The 17,435-nt window shown below is 42.5% G+C and overlaps 1 protein-coding gene across 1 annotated transcript in view; it reads right to left on the bottom strand.

Moving 5' to 3' along the window:
- The window catches only part of LPP (LIM domain containing preferred translocation partner in lipoma), a 211,591-nt gene that overhangs the window by 66,993 nt on the left and 127,163 nt on the right, over positions 1-17,435 (bottom strand). Inside the window, exon 6 of the mRNA XM_009883357.1 lies at positions 8,758-8,834. Within this exon, the coding sequence (XP_009881659.1) occupies positions 8,758-8,834 (77 nt within the window). The remainder of the gene's footprint in view (positions 1-8,757; positions 8,835-17,435) is intronic.

The raw sequence follows: 17,435 nt of genomic DNA, 5'->3' as shown, positions 1-17,435 counted from the left end.
CCCCCTCCACCCCCCCACCACCCACCCCGTGGAACGGTGATTGCTAGACTGGAAAGCAACAGATTACTACGGTGAATTATCAGTTTTCCTAATAGCCTTGAACTATCAAACGCTGAAGTGTGATAGCATTAGTGAGTACATTATATTAACAGCAGTTAAAATTACCAAGTGTGATCCTGAAGCGCCTTTTTCCCCCTTTCTTATTTTCACAGCCATGTTTTAACCCTGGAAAATAGGGCTTGTGATCTAAATGCTGGGAAGAGCTTTCAGACCAGTTGTGATTTCTCATCAGACAAGGCTCACAAGTCCATTTTGTTGATTTTCACATAAAATAAAGAGTGTGGCCACAGCTGTGGGTAAGGCACGGGACTTGAAGAAATTCTAGGCTCAATTCCCACTTTGCTACTGGTTCTCTGCATGACTCTGGGTGAGTCATCTAAACTCTGCCAGTCAGCCTCTCATTTGTAAATTAAGGACAATAATAATATCCTGATCCTTGCCATATTTTCAGTTTGGGAGCTCTGAGAGATAGATACTTTTCCTACTTCATGTTTAATTTGCACAGAGTGCAGCGTGACCACAGTCTTGCTAGCAGGCCTTAGACGTTACTCTAGTAGAAATAAGCCATAAAATAACACGGAAGCAACTGCAGATTTAGTGCAACCAGCTTCAAACAATAGGTGAGCTGTTTTCAGTTTTAAAAAAGAAAAAAAAGGGTTCATTTATGCCAGGTCATGTGCATAACCAACTCGAAACAAAGAGAAATTATACTGTTTTCATGTTATTGGGACAAAAATTTGTCCAGGACTGCACGGCTGGAAGTGTGGTTTCTAACTGCAGCTGCAAAACTGACTGCCTGTATCTCTCTCCACAACTTAGCCACAAGTTATGACCAAAAAAAGTCTTGAGGCTTAAAACACTCCAAAGCTCCATCTGAAGTGAAAATTATTTCTATGAAACCACAATCCAGAAAACCATTCTCACTCATTCATAGACACACATACACACCCCCCCTCTTAAAATACCTGTGCATGAGAATTTAGTGCTTATGAAATCCTGGATGGAAACTCCTGGTTTCATTCGTCTCCATAAAACAGGTCTAACAAGAGGAGAGGGAGAACAAATGCCACATGCGCCTAGACTAACAGTCTGCCTTCAGCTCCCGGCCTCCTCGAGGAGATTCCCAACCAGGGGTCCTCCGGGTGCCACAATTTATGGTTTTTAGTGAGGCGATGACGTACCCACAGAGAACCCCCCTGAGACCAGCCAACTCATTTCATGTGGGGCAGGAAACAGCCATAAGGTAGGTCACACTTTCGCTTCTTAATGACCTGAGTTAGCTACGGACTAATGGCCTGCAGCCGAAGACTTGATGGCTCATGATCAATTCTTCAGCCATTTTAGTCCATAGAGAGTTTGCTATGGGCGTGTAAGTTTACCGTGAACAAGCTAGATTCTCTTTGAACTGCTTCTCAAATAAAGGTAGAAAGATTTACATCATTTTCATGTAGGACTATTAATTTTGGGGGGTTTGGCTAGTAGCCTCATCATGGCCCAATGTCTTTTCAGAAGGAGGATGAGCTTTGCTATCCATTTTTACAGCTCCTAGCACACTGAGGGCCCTATTGCAACATAAGAAATATCTGCCACCCTCATGGATTAATTTTTTTTCAATGGATATGTTCATTTCTAAACATACTGAAGAATCCTGTAGAATACTGCTGGACTTTAGAAAGACACACCCCTGGTATTTCATTAGCACATTTCACTGCTCGTAGAAGACAGCAGGAAATTGTCAGCTTTCATTTACTGACTGTTGGGACAAACCTAATTCCACGTGCGGCCTGAAACCCACCTTTCTTTCACAGCACACAGGTGATCATGGAAATCCCTTTGCTAAAATGCTAGCTTGGTACTCTGCACTTATTCTCCATGAAATGACTTCTGCATCAAATCAGTTCTGTTTAAAAGTAAAAATATGTCTAGGTTGACTGCCAGCAATTAAAGCGAAGCCAGGGACTTAAAAACACCAAGGATGTCATGCTACTTGCTACCTGTTCCAGCTGGCATTTTATCACCTACAGTAACAAAGGGTAATTTTGGTTTTGATGCAAGATTTAGATCACATCTGTGAAGCAGCGCCGGTCTCTGAAGAGACTGTGCTTCAGAAACACTCATAATGCAAAGTCCCATCCACTCTTGTGTGGATAAGAAGAGGAAAAAGGGAATGCGAGTCGCCTGCCTCTTGGCACATGTGGGTACCAGGTGCTCAGGAGTGCAACCTTCCCCATTCCTGACTGCTACATCTGCTTGATCTTCATTAAGAGATGTGCACTTAAGACTTTATAAGAATACAATCCCTGGCATAAAAAGATCTAGGTGCTTAGCTTCACAAAACATTTTTCCCACAATTACTGCAGAGTAGGATGTGGATCACATCAATGGCAGGAAGAATCAAACTTTTGCATCCATTTACACAGTCTTTCAAATTATGAAAAGCAACTTAAACCACCTCACAGCCTCTGTGTCCCCACTTTCTCTTGCCTTTCTCGTGGCTGGAGATAAATGCACGTAGACAGGGTAGATTTTGCTCTCCAACCGTTCACTGGCCTCCTCTTTTTCTCTTCCCAGTCTGCAACTGTGGGCCAAAATTCACCCTGTAGGTTGCGCTGAGACCATCCTTATAAATTTGCTCTCCAAACTCTACCCGCATTTGCTGTACAAGGATCGCCAGCGGTTGTAGAGACTCCCTGAAAGAAAGCTAGATGGGGGGATGGCAAGCATTGACAGAAGTGAGACTGAAGAAACAGGCTCTGAAAGCCATTTAGCAGGGTAATTAAAGTCCCTGGGGAGCAGAGGGAGGGTGACTCCCCTTGCGGCAGGCCACAAGAGGGCAGATGGATGTTGATGGTACCGCACCATGACCTCCCTGAGCGCAGGCTGCTCCCAGCCTTTGAGGCTGTGTTCAAATGCTGGAATATGGCTTGAACATAAAAAAATAATAACTTGAACTACAATGGAGAAAAGGGTCCCCATTATATGTCTGTTCTTCCTACTTTTGTGAGTGGTTACATAACAGAAAATGACTGTCGGCTCATCAGTCATTGAAAATCTAACCTACTATTTTCTGACCCAGATGTTGTTCAGATGAGAACGTATGCTATCTTGCACCAGAAACCCTGCCTTTAAACAAAAGGCATGATGACACATCACATTACATGGCAAAATTACAATGTAATTATGCTCTTTTAATAATACGCTGTATCTTTTAATGATAACCTTTTCAGAAGAGACCTAGGAATACAGGCAAGACATGACAACTTTCATTTTCTTTTTCTGGTGGTAATTCAGACGAAACCAAGAGGCTACCTGAGCCTCTTAGAGGCTATGGAAATGCCTGACAAAGACTGAAATGCAATGCAGAACATGTTCAATTTAGAGACACTAGAACTGTTCAGCCCACAGAGCCACGTCACAGGGAACAAAGACACCACGAACTGAAGGAAGCTGTAACTGGACAACCTAGGAAGTCTCCTCATCTGGAGCTTCTATGACTCTAACACAGTCTCTCCCATATCTCACTTGGACTGCTACCTGCTAACCCATATCCTCCCTCTCAAGAAATTAAATAAGGGAACACCTTTGACTCCGTTCAGACACCAGGTCTCTGGTCCAAGTGAAGGGTTTTTAGCTTATGAATGGAAGCCTAATGGAGATGCAAAGCCAGCAAGTGGAAAGGCTGACAGAGCCTTGACAGATTCAATACTGGTGCCACGTATCATTCTTGAGTCTTAACTGTGACACAGCATCTCAAAGAACCGTTGGAGATGTAGGCTTCTCTGTGGCGTGCATTCATACAACTGCTGCTGTTAATCAGCTCCTGTCTGAAGGACTATGCAGATTAAGTGCCCTGCAAATAGGGTGCAAGGGGAAAAAAAGAGAGTTTAGAAAGGTAAAATGATCTGCCACGGGTCTCACAAGAGGTGAGGATGAGAAGAACAAAAAGAAGTGAAGCATCCTGCTTACTGACCTTGCTCCTCAGCCTAGCTCTGCACCACCTCTCCCATTGTCAAAGTCAGGGCACACAGCATATACACATAAGAAAACTACATATCCTGAATCATCAGCTCTGAGTCAAATCAAGGTCCCTTTATTGCACAAACTCAGAATTTTCAACAGCACCATCTTAATATCTCTCTTCTCCCCATGTGCATCCCTGCAGCCCACTGGAACTACAAAAGGAGACTGCTACCTTATCAAATATATAAAACTGGTGGTTCCTTTGGTAGCTCTGAGCACTTACAGTAAAATACCAGCAAAAGTTTCTTCCCACCAGTCAGGGAAACTCCTCTGCTCTGGGGAGTGACTCAGCTGGGACATAGTCCAGAAGGCAACAAGAGATGAGGGGCCCCAGTGGCACTTCTCCAGTCTTAATCAGCATTGTCTGCATGGTGATAGAGACTGATAAGCTGTCAGAAGTCATTTCTTTCTATAAGACTTGAAACAGTGGTCCAGAACAGTTGTGATCTTCATGTGTGTGGATTTTGCTGGGGGTTTTTTAATGCAAAACCAAGGGCTTTAATTTCCCATGGTGGCCAACAAACCATTTTCATAGTTTCATCCTAATCTCCTGTAAATATCCATTTCTCCTCCCCCAACCTTAACCAATTTCCACTCCACAAAGTATTGTTTTTTTCTTCAACAAATCAGACATGCCTATCAACAATAGCACATTTATCAACGGGGAGGGCCGTGACAGACAGAAACCATCCCTACTGCTCAGTGTATAACACATTTGGGAATCCTTTCTAATAAAAAGGGATTTGATTAAAGACAGCCAACTACCACAGATCAGCAACTGAATCAGCAGTAAAGAAGGAAGAGTGGCTTAGACATAAAAGACTTCAATTTGCTCATCTGCCAGGACTTCCCAGGAGAAGTCACTCCATAAGTCATTCCACAGGAGAGTAAGAGGGGATATACACCACGGATTGGGGTGCTTAGACTCAGTATGGTAGTGTGGCCTTTCAACAAAACTAAGTTTGGCAGAATACCTGGTATGCATGTTTAACACCTAAAAATTTACAGTGTTTTTTTAATTATTATGCTCAGTGATGATATTTCCATGCTTAAGCACTGCCTTGCCAATGGCAGCTAGAGGATTTACCAGTGACTGGACAGTGCTGCTGTGGTAAGTCTAGGCAACAAACAACTGCAAACTGCGATCTTGTTGTTCCAAAGTGTGTCTCCAGCATGCTGCTTCTGGCTCTGACCACGCACCTGGACTCCCTGGGAACGCAGAGTGAACCATGCTGTCCCGCCAGCTGTGTGTGTCTGCAGCAGTGATCACTGGCTAGAACAGTTCCCCCAACTCTTGAAACCACCTCCAGTCATTTCCACCAAGGGAAGCTGCAGAGAGGGGCAGTGAGCACAGACCTGATGGAAGTGCTGGCTGTCCTGCTTCGGAACTCAGCTCACCTGGTCTGCCAGCAGTACCAGCCGGCATTTCCAGGGCAAAGAGACAACTTTAGTGGCTCCTACTTCTCTTCCCTCACCAGGAACCTCCACTCCGCCCACGCTGACTCCTGAATCACGATGGCTTGATCAAAAACCAGAGATATAGCAAGTGAAATTCCAGAAGGAAGATGGCTACAGAAAAGATCCCAGAGTGCTGACGGGCCAAGTAAAATGACCTTTCTCCAGCCTGACAGTTCAAATGTAATTATTCCAACAAATTATTTTCATGACTTAATATAACGCCTTGCAGCTTTCTAGCAAGGTTAATTAGATTCCTCAATTCAAAACCTATCTGCTCTTAACCAACTTTTAATATGCTGAAATCCAGTTTTCTAAATTCAAACTAATAAAAGTGATTAGCTGACAGCTATCTGGTATGCCACAATTACCATGGCATTTAGACCTCAGGCAGAAGATATTTAATGCAAATCAGAGTCAATGTCTCTGCCCATTTGTCCTTTTTCTGATTATTTGATCAATGTGCCATATGAATCTTGTACAATCCATGCTACCATGCTAAATAAATAAAGAACAAAGGCAGAGATATTGGTTGAGACAGTAACCAAAGTTGAAAGACTCTTTTTTTCCTCCCACACTTAATTTGTTCTTTCCACATGAGCATGAAGTTACTGAAAGGCACTGGCTGACAGCTCAAGTAGATGGGTATTTAGCTCTGACATAGCCAGAATTCGTATAAAACTCCCGGCCTGCACTGCCATATCAAAAAGCCTCATCCACTGTGACTCCAGAGCCCATGTCCCTCTGGGAGTAGCTCAGGCTGGAACAAACCTAGGAAGATAAGGGCAGCCCACATCTTTGATTTTATCCAATCATAAAAAAATGTAGTGCTCCAGAACTGCTGGTTTTGTTTTATGTTTTTCTTGGGAGGCATATAATTAGTTGTGGCTGTGTCTCCCAAATGGCTGCATGGGTTACAGCACGCTTAGAGAGCTGAGGAGGAGTTCAGCCCTACATACGGTTCTTCTGCACATCAAAAAGGCTGACACTACTTCAGAGATGACCTTCAGTGGCACAGACTCAGTGCAATTAGAAGATCAATCAGGTACAGCTTTTAATTAAAGATCACCTGCCCAAGGTAGGACTGGTGTTGGTGTTTGGTTTTCATCTACCAGCTTGCATCATGCATGATTATTCCATCTTTGATCATGCTACCGCTTATATAAACAATGTTGGCAACATTTCTGAATGCTCTGGAGCCTCCTCTCCATTTTCTTGTCTCCTGCTGAATTAAGAGCTATTGGCATGGCATTGGTTTGACCTCCCATCTGATAGCCAAATTGATGACTTAATATCGAATGTTGAGAGACTTTATGTTCCAGCACTTTGAGCTATGCATCCCTTTTGGATGAAAAAAACTTTGATGTACTACACTCTCAAACAGAGCAGAGCCATCTTAGTGATACAGTATTAGTCTGCAAAACCTGAGCATTTCAGCTTCATAAACACAAGTGCTAAACTAAACTAAAGCTCCACTTCAGGAAGCAATTTCTGAACTGTGAGGAAAATTAATCACTAGAACAGCTTATCAGGGTAGGTGGTTGACTCACTATTGCTTGAAGTCTTTAAGATAAGATTAGATTATTTTTTTTTTTAAGTCATGATTCAATCATGTCTCTGGGAGAAACTGAGAGTAGGACATTAGGCAGTATAACGGCAAGGTCCTTTCTGACCTTGGATCCTGTGAATCTCCAAGTTTTTTGTTCACCTGCCTAATTTCTTGGGCTATGAGAACTGGGTGGGCTTTGGTCCATCAACCAGCTCTTGCCACTCATGGATCTGCATTAAGAAAATGACTGTAATCAAATCTCATGCTTCAGGGCTTCAGCCATTTGCCTGAAGGGAGCGGGAAAAAGGCTTCTCCCTCCTGCCCGCCCACGCTAATGGCTAAATACATGTTATGTTTGTTTGGTTGTTGCTTTGCTTTTAAAACATCAGAGAGTGAACACAAATGGATAAGGGCAGAGATTAAGTCAAATGTAGCAGCACAGATATCCTCTCTTCAGTTAGTCATTCTTGCTCACACCTCCGATCTGTGCCAGTCATCACGTCTGATGACTATCAATGTTTATAGAGAAGACATTTCGGCTGTAGGGGTGGAGACCATAGAAAGCAGTAGGTACTGATGGAGAATGGGGACTGATATCAACCTCATCTACAAGGGCAATGTTTGTTTGCTGAGAACATCTTGACCTTCTCGTGTAATCAGATCCTTGTCACTGCAAGATCCCTGTTTATTAGTGAAACCTTGGTCCCACCTGCTTTCTGATTAAACCAAACCACAAAAGTTTCTTTAAGACAGGAATGTTTTGGTCCAACCAAAATCTATAGCAAATAGACCTAGGGGGCAATCTAAGTGAAGCTTTCAAGAAATGATGAAATAAAGGAAGATAAAGAACACAAAATGAATGGCCTACCCCAGTCTTTAACTCTACAGACTACAGCAGCTTGTTTCCTAACAACACTATCACCCAAGCCTGTAAGAAACTAAGCATACAGACGAGATGCATCAACTGTGCCCAAGGCTCTCGACTCGAATGCAGAGTTCAGAGGCCTTATCACCTGTCTTTTATACAAAGGCAAGATATATACTTTACACTTGTAGATGCCTGAGATAGATAATTCCATCCTATACCACTTAAAAAGGAAATTAGCTGCTTATCTTTTTCCAGGCAAGGAAGATGACATGGTTATGAGCCAATCAGTTCAGATTTTTCTTCCTCAAACGTGTTGGACCCAGTTCTGGGCTAACAGATCCCCATGCAAAATCAACCTGATTGACTCAAAATGGATTTCCTTTTAATCTATGCCAGCATACAGAAAATGAAAATCCATGCCTTGGGAGCAGAACACATTTACGTTGCCAGGTTTTACGCAGCTGCAATGAGAAGGAATGGGGCAGGTGGACAAGACAGCGCACCACACCTAAATTCAGCCTGGTAGCCTAGAAGCTGGGGACAGATGGTGTGAAAATGAACCAGACACTGAAAAATTTAACTTTATAACTGGAAAGACTATAAACATACAGCAAGCAAGCATGAGATTTATGCTGAAATTACAGAGGAATTCCTATGGATGATTACACTTACAGCCCAAGCATGGAAAGCAAATCCATCAATACGAATGTCACTACATTAACAGCGCAGCTGCCAGGTCACCCCGTTACCAAATCTAGTAAATACAGAAAGGGGCTACAGACACTTGTGACATAGCACTGCTCACCAAAGTAGTCATCAGAAGGAGGATTCTCCATGTCATATAGCATTTTCTTGGTCAGATGTTCCAACTCATCCTCAGGTCTGAAGGCAGGAGTGCTTGATGCAGGTCCAGAGCTTGGATACCCACTCTGAAAAAAAAAGGACAAACAGTCTGTGATGTGGTATAAAAGCATTCACCCACAATAAGATGGTCTATTGGCTGTTCAGTGTTGAACTTCATTCTTTGTCTTTATTTTTGCTTTTTTTTAAAACCCAAGGGATTCATGCAAGTAAACATCTCATTTAATGTAATGAAAATGGAGTCCTAAAAACATCCAGTGAAGTGCTATATATCCTCCTAGAATGAGAAGTATTCTGTGCCTCATAATTAGGTGTCTACTGGATAGCACATAATAATAAATAAAGGAGAAAATTATTCCAAGGATAACTTGATACAAACATTTTCCAACACTGAAAAAGACTTTGGAAGCATTTCAGTTGGGATTTGGCAACAGCTTCCATCACTTAACAATGCAATAGAAAAAATGCTAGAACAATCATTCCTACAGTGGTGGAGTATATGGACAAAGACAGATAATCCCGAGCTGCTAGTTATGTTCTCTTCTTGTTTGTTTTGACACAAATCCTGCTGTTAACATCAGTGAGAGCAGGAGCTGGTCCACAGATCTTTAGTACTAGGGATACAAAGGTTTTAACATGTGCTTAGAAACTGAGACCTCTTGGCCTTCATACGCTAACAGCTGGCATAGAGTTTGTGCAGCCTGTCTCAGCGAGTCTTCTCCCTGGAAAACAGCAGAAGTACAGGCATATTTTGAGAAGCAGAGGAATAGCCTCGTGCCTAGAAGTTTCTTAGAAGAAGCTAAGTTTGGTGTCCATAATGAGAAACTCCGTCATTTCAGGATTAAAAAATGCTGACACCAGCTTTCCTTGCATGCACTGCTTTCCTGAAAGACTTGCATGAGAAAACTAGCTTATTTATGAAAGGCAGCATTTCAGTAAAGCAAGTGATTTCATTGATTAATTGCTGCCTTTTTCATGGATGGGACCTTAGATATGAAACTTATGAGCCTTAGTCTACAAGGAAGCATTTTTCCATGCTCCATACCTACTTAAATGGGAAGAAAATGTAAAATCACTGGAGAAACAATACACTGGCCACCTCTATCTGGCTTAGAGAGACTACATCTGACATGATGAATCTTTATTGAGCCAGTCATGTTCAACAGAGAACAGCAGCTTTAAAGCACTGCAAGAGAATTAACTAAATGCTTTCACGCTTTTTTCTTTCAGGCAGGAAGGAGATTTCAAATGAGACATCAATCAATGTAGAGAAAGTCTCAGAACGGCGCTTAGCAATAATACTTCAATCATCCACTCCCAGAAACCAAACACTTTCATGTTCCTGACCTTGTCATATTTATTTTTCTAGGGCCCATGCTAAGCTGGTACACCATCACCACCCTCACTTGTTGACCTGATCTATCTCGCAGGCGCTACACCCACGAGCACAGCAGACGATTGCACTGAAGTGCTGGATTTGCCGTGCACACACAACACGGCAGTTGCACTCGCTGCCTGACCACCAACCGCCCTCTAAGAGAGTATCAGCAGTGCACAAAGGAGGTGGGTGCCATGGTCCCTGGAAGGAAGGGCACCTGGAATTATCCCCAGGCTGGATGAATTTCCCTGGAGGGCTATGCAAGGTCTATTTGCAGTACGTTCAACCTCCCTAAATGAAAATATAGGTTGGATATACCATACATTCAGGTTTTCCCAGAGATGTTTTCTTTTTCTGCTCAGGGATTTTTTTTTTCCTGAGCAATATTCCAAGATTTTGTGCATTTGTCCAGGATTTCTAGATGCTTAGCAGTTGTACTGAGGAAGCTGTTGAACATCTGGAAATCCTGTCCACACACAGCTCAGTAAACTCTATTGTACAAATGAAACCACGCTGATGTGTTTGGGTTACCACAATTTATCTTTTCATATGGGGAGAGAGGCCTGTATGGTGCACAGGACTTGCATTCGCTTTCCAAGTCATGTAAGTGCCCTCTCTATGGGATATATCATTTTGGTGAGGATAAGGCCACTCATATGACTAGGAGTTTCAGAGCCAGGTACTTGACCCAGCACACTCAGACGCCCTTGGCCAGTGCTTTGTGGCTGGTTTTAGAAGGCTAGTCGACAACTATTTCATTAGAAATAATAAATAGCATAACCCTAAAAAAAAAAGGTTTATTAATAAGCCAATTAAAGGTGCCAAATGTAAAGCATTTAATCTTGGAACAACCTATTTTTTTCTGTTGCTCTCTTGTTCCTAAGAGCTGACCACGACTCTCGCCTGAACATATATTTTAACACAGCAAGTGCAGCCAAGGATTTATTAGCTTGGGAAATCAATCTGGCAACTGAACCTCTTAAAATAGTACTCCACCTATTGTACCTATTTCAGTTTCCATGCAGAAAGGAATGACCATTGCCACCCCTTCAACTGAGACTCCTTCCCTGGAGAAGACAGTATGTCATGAAGCTGTTGATTGCCCCCATCCTTGTCTCTCTCCTGTTAGCAATCACCACTATGGCACGAAAGTGTGGAAGTGCCATGCTCCAGCCTCCTCTGATGGGCTCTGACCACCCAAAATTTGAAACATTGCTTTTAACTTTGAGCCTTATAATATAAATGGACCAAAACAGAAGGCACAAGCTGCTGCCTGCTCAGAGAAAAGGGAAGTGAGATGCATGGAGCTGAAGCGATTTGCCCATCATCACACGTGGGCTCTGAGATGAAGACAAAACCTTCAACCCAGCTGCTGCGAGCCCCACGTCTTCAGCCTCACACGCAGCCTGCCGGGGCCGGGCTCAGCGCTGCAGACCTACACTGGTCACTCTCCAACCCAAAGCCACTGCATCTGCAGGCTGTGGCAGGACACCCTGGGCAGGCGGGGTGTGAAGCCTCTCCCTCTCTTCCATACCAGCTTCCCCCACCTTCCCATCGGGGGGGCCACTTGTGCCCGCTTCAGTAAGGGCTTGGGCTGTGCCATTTAAAATGAAAGACCAAAATCTGCATATTTTCAGTTCGGTTTGACTTTCTCTGGTTTTGGAGGCCACTCTGCCTCCTACATACAATAAACAGGCTGCTCTCATATTTTATCTACATTGCACTTTTCCAAACCAGGCAGATTTCTTATCCAGTACCCAATGTCAGCAAAAATAAAAAATACCAACCACAATGTTATGAGACACTTTAACTTATTTTGACTAAAATGCTATGCCTTTTTGACCAACATTTAAGCAGTGCTAGGCACATCTTTTTCCTCCTCGCATGGCACATGCTGACTACGTGCCTCCAGGAAAATGCATTTCATGCATATGAACTTGCTGTCGAGTTTGCTGGGACACGCACGCACACAAACATAGACAGAAAAGTGTATCCTTAGTCCAATCTAAAATGCTTGTTTCAGCAAAACAGTTTCCTTCCTCCTCCTTTGTTAGGTCAGGGTAAAAATATAACTCTGGCTTTCCTTACAAAACAGAGTTGTGTTGTTGTTGTTTATTAAACTTCCTCTGTTTTCTCCTGATCTGTACAATGATCAAGGTTGCCTAGAAATCCAATTTGCTGTCTAATCTACCACGGTTATCTTTGTGCATTCTCTTTTCTCCGCGATGCCTCAATGCACACAAATACATACTACCTTAGCTAGGAAGTATATACACAGCTCAAAGGTGGGGTCTGTGCCGAACTGCGACATTGCCTCCCAAATTCCCTGAGCATCACTCTGTCTAGCTAACCACAGCAACATCAGGGATGATAAACTGACCTATGAAAATGGAAAAGAGCCTTGGTCGGCAAAAAGCCAGCAGGAAGGACCATGCTTTGGGAGCAGGAACACCTGAGTCCAACCTTTGCTACTGCCATCAAATACAAAGCAACCTCATGGAAGAGCACGCTGATTGCAGCTGCATGTACAGATGCAAATACATTGATGAACAAACACTGTCCTGCATGCTTAGCTAATGGAACATTTAGAAAAATACCAGCATTCCCAGGGTTAAACCCCATGGCAGAAAGTATCTTCATGCTACAAACAAAAGGAAGTGAGTTAATCGCTTGTGCCACTCTCAAAGCACTGCAACAACATCTGGCTCATCTTCCTCATTAAAGTTCAGTTCCTAAAAAGCCAGGTCAAAAGAAGCAGTCGCGTGGAATCACTACATCGTTATTTTGGTACACAAAGTTGGTACTTCTTTCAGTGCTTCTGTGGCGCATGTTTCCTACTCCAGACCTCATCCGCTGGCTCTGATGTAATGGCTGCCCAGAAAAGGGAGCTCTGCAGTTAGCGCAGTGCATTCGCCAACATGAACCTTCCCTATCCACATATAAATTTTTACTCAAATGGGCAAAAACCACAGCGCAAAATCTGCAAAGACATCTGAAGATGATGCTGTGATGAATGCACCATCATTCAGAGTGCACTGTATGTGGTCATTTTTCTTGTCCATTTGCAAACGTTGTAGAAGAAGCTTCTTCTCTCTGAGAGAAAATAACTTCAATTATGTGTTCCCAATTACAGAAACGTGGAAATTATCTTCTTTTCAGAAGGTAGAATTAGCCCAATTTGGAATTGAAAGGCAGCCAGAAACATCTTTCACTGATACTTACTTTCCCTTTCATTTTTTTTCTTCTTGTTCATCTGCATAAAGTTAGCACTTTCCTTTCACTTCACTCACCAAAACTGATCATCAGTGAAATAAACAGTTAAATAGCATTGCAGCACATTTTTTATTCAATGGCCTGACAAAGACCATACTTTTTCATTTAAGTTATTGACTGTCCAAAACAATCGCAAACTTTCAGACCAAAAAATCCAGCATGGTGCCACATCTCTCATGAGTTGTGCTCCCAAAGAAAGATTGCCTGCAGCTGTAATTCAGTTTATAATTAAGGCCAACTGATCTCTCTTACAGAGGAGATGCACTGGAAAAAAATATTTTAATTCTTGATTTATTTTCCCAGTGAAAAGTTACGGCTGACAGAGTACATACAGATTCCTGAAAAGACAATTCTGCCTAGATTCCCTACAACATGCACATTCCTGGGGCTCCTCCTGGTCAGAGAATAACTCATCGAGACCCTTTGAAGAAACTACCCTGCATAAGGAGGTACCCACTGACAGCCAATGACCTCCCACCCATACCAGCAGCCCAAAATCACAAGTCTCTGGGCAGGCAGGAGCGAGGTCTCCTCTGGGATGTGCTGGAGTGGGACAAGCCACCAGTTCCCTCGCTGCCTACCTGCCCCGCCACCGCTTCCCGCAACAAACCAGCAATCCAGAACGGGCAGTTCTGGCAACAGAGTCCTCATTTGTTAAACACTGGCTTGCTTTGAAATAGGGCAGTTTTGTAACTACTTCAAAGCTCTAGAGGATATTTTTCTTTATTTTTAAACTTCATTATTGTAACTGTATCCTCACTTAGCTATCCATGCACATTCCCAGTTCTACTCTAATCCTGCTAAGCTCTCAGTTTCAACGATCTCTTGTGACAGTAAATTACACAGAATTTGAGCAATAATAATAAAAATATTTTTTTCTCCATTTTAACTTTACAGCCCGCAATTTTGCCTAAATATCTCTTTTCCTTACACTGTGAAACTGGGATGCAGACAGGTGGAAGAGGAGGTGTCTGGTCTGGTAGTTTTAAAAGGAAGACAATAGAGCCAGAATGCAAAATCATTAAATAGCTGAGAAGGTCCCAGGACTTCTGAAAATCAGGCTGCTCATACAGATGCCTGTTTTGATTCTCTGGAGCCCAGGTTTTAGCTTACAGTCATGAAAACAAAATCTTGGTCTCTCTGTATTGATACTGAATTCAACAGGATCACCGTACGTGCACCCTAATTACTCTGTAAAATGGGTTTAACAATATTTCTCTCTTAATTAATCAGTGCCTGCAAAGCTCTCAAAGCTTCTGCAATGTAAGTGACTACACAGAGACAAGAGTGTTTTATTAATCATCAACCACAGTAATAAATGAGCATGAATGTTTTGTCCTTTGGATTATCTGTATTCTATTATATTGCAAACAGACTTAAGTAGCTTTTCTTGCTATTCTTCACATTCTCACTAATGTTTTGAAGCTGGAAGGGCTAGTTATTTTTGCTAGGTGTTACCAAAGTTGGATAAACTGTAAACACGGCTATCTGCTGCTTGATTCGGCATTGAGTATGACTGTGTTAAACGATAATCCCCACTTCTATTATGGAGAGTTGTCATTTCTGCTAGACACTGTGGCTTGTTTATATATTCGGGGTTAACAGGAGATGAGCTAGATTTTTATGGAGCAACATTGGCCATTTCTCATTAGAAAAAGCAAACCAAACAGATCTCCAAGTAATAAATATCTGACATGTTATCTCAGGAAACAGTAAATTTAAAATATTTCAAATAAGAACACCTATAAACCACTACATTTTAATGCCCCATTGCTGCTTAAATGTACATACAGAAACAAGTGCAGCCTGATCTTGCCTGGGGCCTCTTAGCCCTATCATTACATGAATACACTTTACTTGTCAAGGCTTATCTCGTATGAAAAGGGGAGGGGGCTGTTTTGTTTTGTGTTTTCCTACTAACCCCACTAACTTTGGGAACAGACATTTTAGGCACTTTTTTAAAAAGACAGGAACTCAAGGCACACGCTGGATGGTACAACTGAGAAGGAGAATGAAGCTTTATACCAATACACAGATAAAGAGATTGTATGATTTTAGCCCTATGCTTTTGGCTGGACGAGCTTAGTCTGCTTCACAAAATTATATCAGGAGGTCCTAAGCTTACTCGTCTGTTTGTTTCAAGATTGAAGGCTTTATTCTGCTCTAAGCTGCTTTCCTTTCCACATCTCTCTGGGCTCAGAGTCAAGTACTCTCTTACTTCCATGCATCATCACCAGCAGTAAAGTCCCAACAGGCCACTTATCAACTCCCCTCCTCTTTGTGTCGTAATACTGTAGGCTTAAATATAATTAAGCATTATATTTACTCCTATCAGCAGGTCAAAATCTGCATTTCAGAGTAGGAGCCATAAGTATCCACAGGAGATGACAAGTCTCCAAGCCTTAGTCCCAAGCTACGTAGGGAAGCGCTGTAGATGGGTTTGAATTGGCTTCTTGTCATCTTGGCTATACATCTTGGGGTACATAGTGCCATCTAGGGCTTGTTGCCTGGGGAGATGATGAGCCTTAAGACCTGTACAGAGCTCCCTTGTGTAACTCCCAGGGAGCACCACTGAAAGACATAGAGCTGTGGTGGACTGCGGTCACAGCAAGTGGCACTCCAAAGCGGGGCTCATGGCCTCCCCACCAACCAAACTGCATCCGCATCTTATAGCACAAGCACAGGGGCACATGTCGTAAAAATGGGAATGCTGCAAAATTCATACTGATTAAAAGAGATGTGTTGCCACAACTAACCCGGGCAATTCATTGCCACAATAAAACCACCGAAAAAACGTATTCTCCTTCCAAAACCCACCCTTCCAGAAGTAGCCCTAGAACACAAAGAACAACTGAGCTTTGTTTTTCTTCAAGTTTTTCTTTTGCAAAAGACTTCACAGAGGCAGAACTCAACCGTTTTCACAGACAAAAAATGACACTGCACCGCAGGCTTACACACACCTCTGGTGCAGTGCCTTCTCCGGCAGACCACAGCAACGAGGGAGCTCACCACCATTCACCATGCGGCGCTGGGGGTTGGACTGGGTGTTTCCACAATGAGCACCACCTGCCCTGTGGTTCAGGTTCATCGCCTATTGAAAAAATAGGCTGTCCCAGCTGCAGTGCCTTATCAGGTAACAAAACCAGAAGTGCTGGGGCATCGCTTGTTTCAAAAGAAAAATAAATCTCACAATTTTAATGGTACTAATTTTGCATGTGAAACTTGCATTCATACTGTATTAACAGTTTAAATATAGCTTTCTTGCCAGATGCCTGAATATGCTAGAAAAGATACTTAAAATATGCAAATTAGGTTTCTGTTTTAATACACAAAGAAACTTAAAATCACATCACTTTCCATCATCAAGACAGGTTTCAATCTAAGCTTTTTTCATGTGAAAACTGTAACAGCAAACAAATGGTTAACCAAATGTGTTTAACCCACTGTCTGTAGTCTCACTTTTAGTCAACTGTGACATGGGCCATTACACTTCCCAGGACACCAGTGACTTAAATGAAGACTACATATTTTGCTTAACATTAAAAGATTATATATATAAATTGCAGTAAAAAAAAGCTTCTCAAACTGGAGCGGGTGCTTGGTTTGGCATCCACAGCATTGGAGGGCAGGATTCCTCCTGAGTTTTATCCTCAGCAATATTAACCAGTCTGATCCTGCACCCTGCTGTTATAAATGGTGTTCATAATGCTTGGCTGTCTCAAGAGAGTTTGAGAGTCTCAATGAACTCTTGATTACAAAATGCTTTGAGATCCTTGAATGAAAGATGCTGAATGAGTACAAATTATGACTATTATTAAATATCTTTGGTAGCCAAAGTTGTGCCTCCTTCCACTCACATGTGCCTACGTTTTGTCTTTTAAGATTATAACATCTTCAAAACAAACATTCGTCTCCCAACTTGCCCCTCAGCAGTCTTGTTGTATAAATAAAAGTGATAAGAATAATATTAG

The sequence above is a fragment of the Charadrius vociferus genome, unplaced genomic scaffold, assembly GCF_000708025.1.
Source record: "Charadrius vociferus isolate BGI_N301 unplaced genomic scaffold, ASM70802v2 scaffold214, whole genome shotgun sequence".
Classification (NCBI taxonomy): Eukaryota; Metazoa; Chordata; class Aves; order Charadriiformes; family Charadriidae; genus Charadrius; species Charadrius vociferus.
Note: the sequence above shows the minus strand (reverse complement) of the source record. Positions and strands in the feature narration are given on the sequence as shown.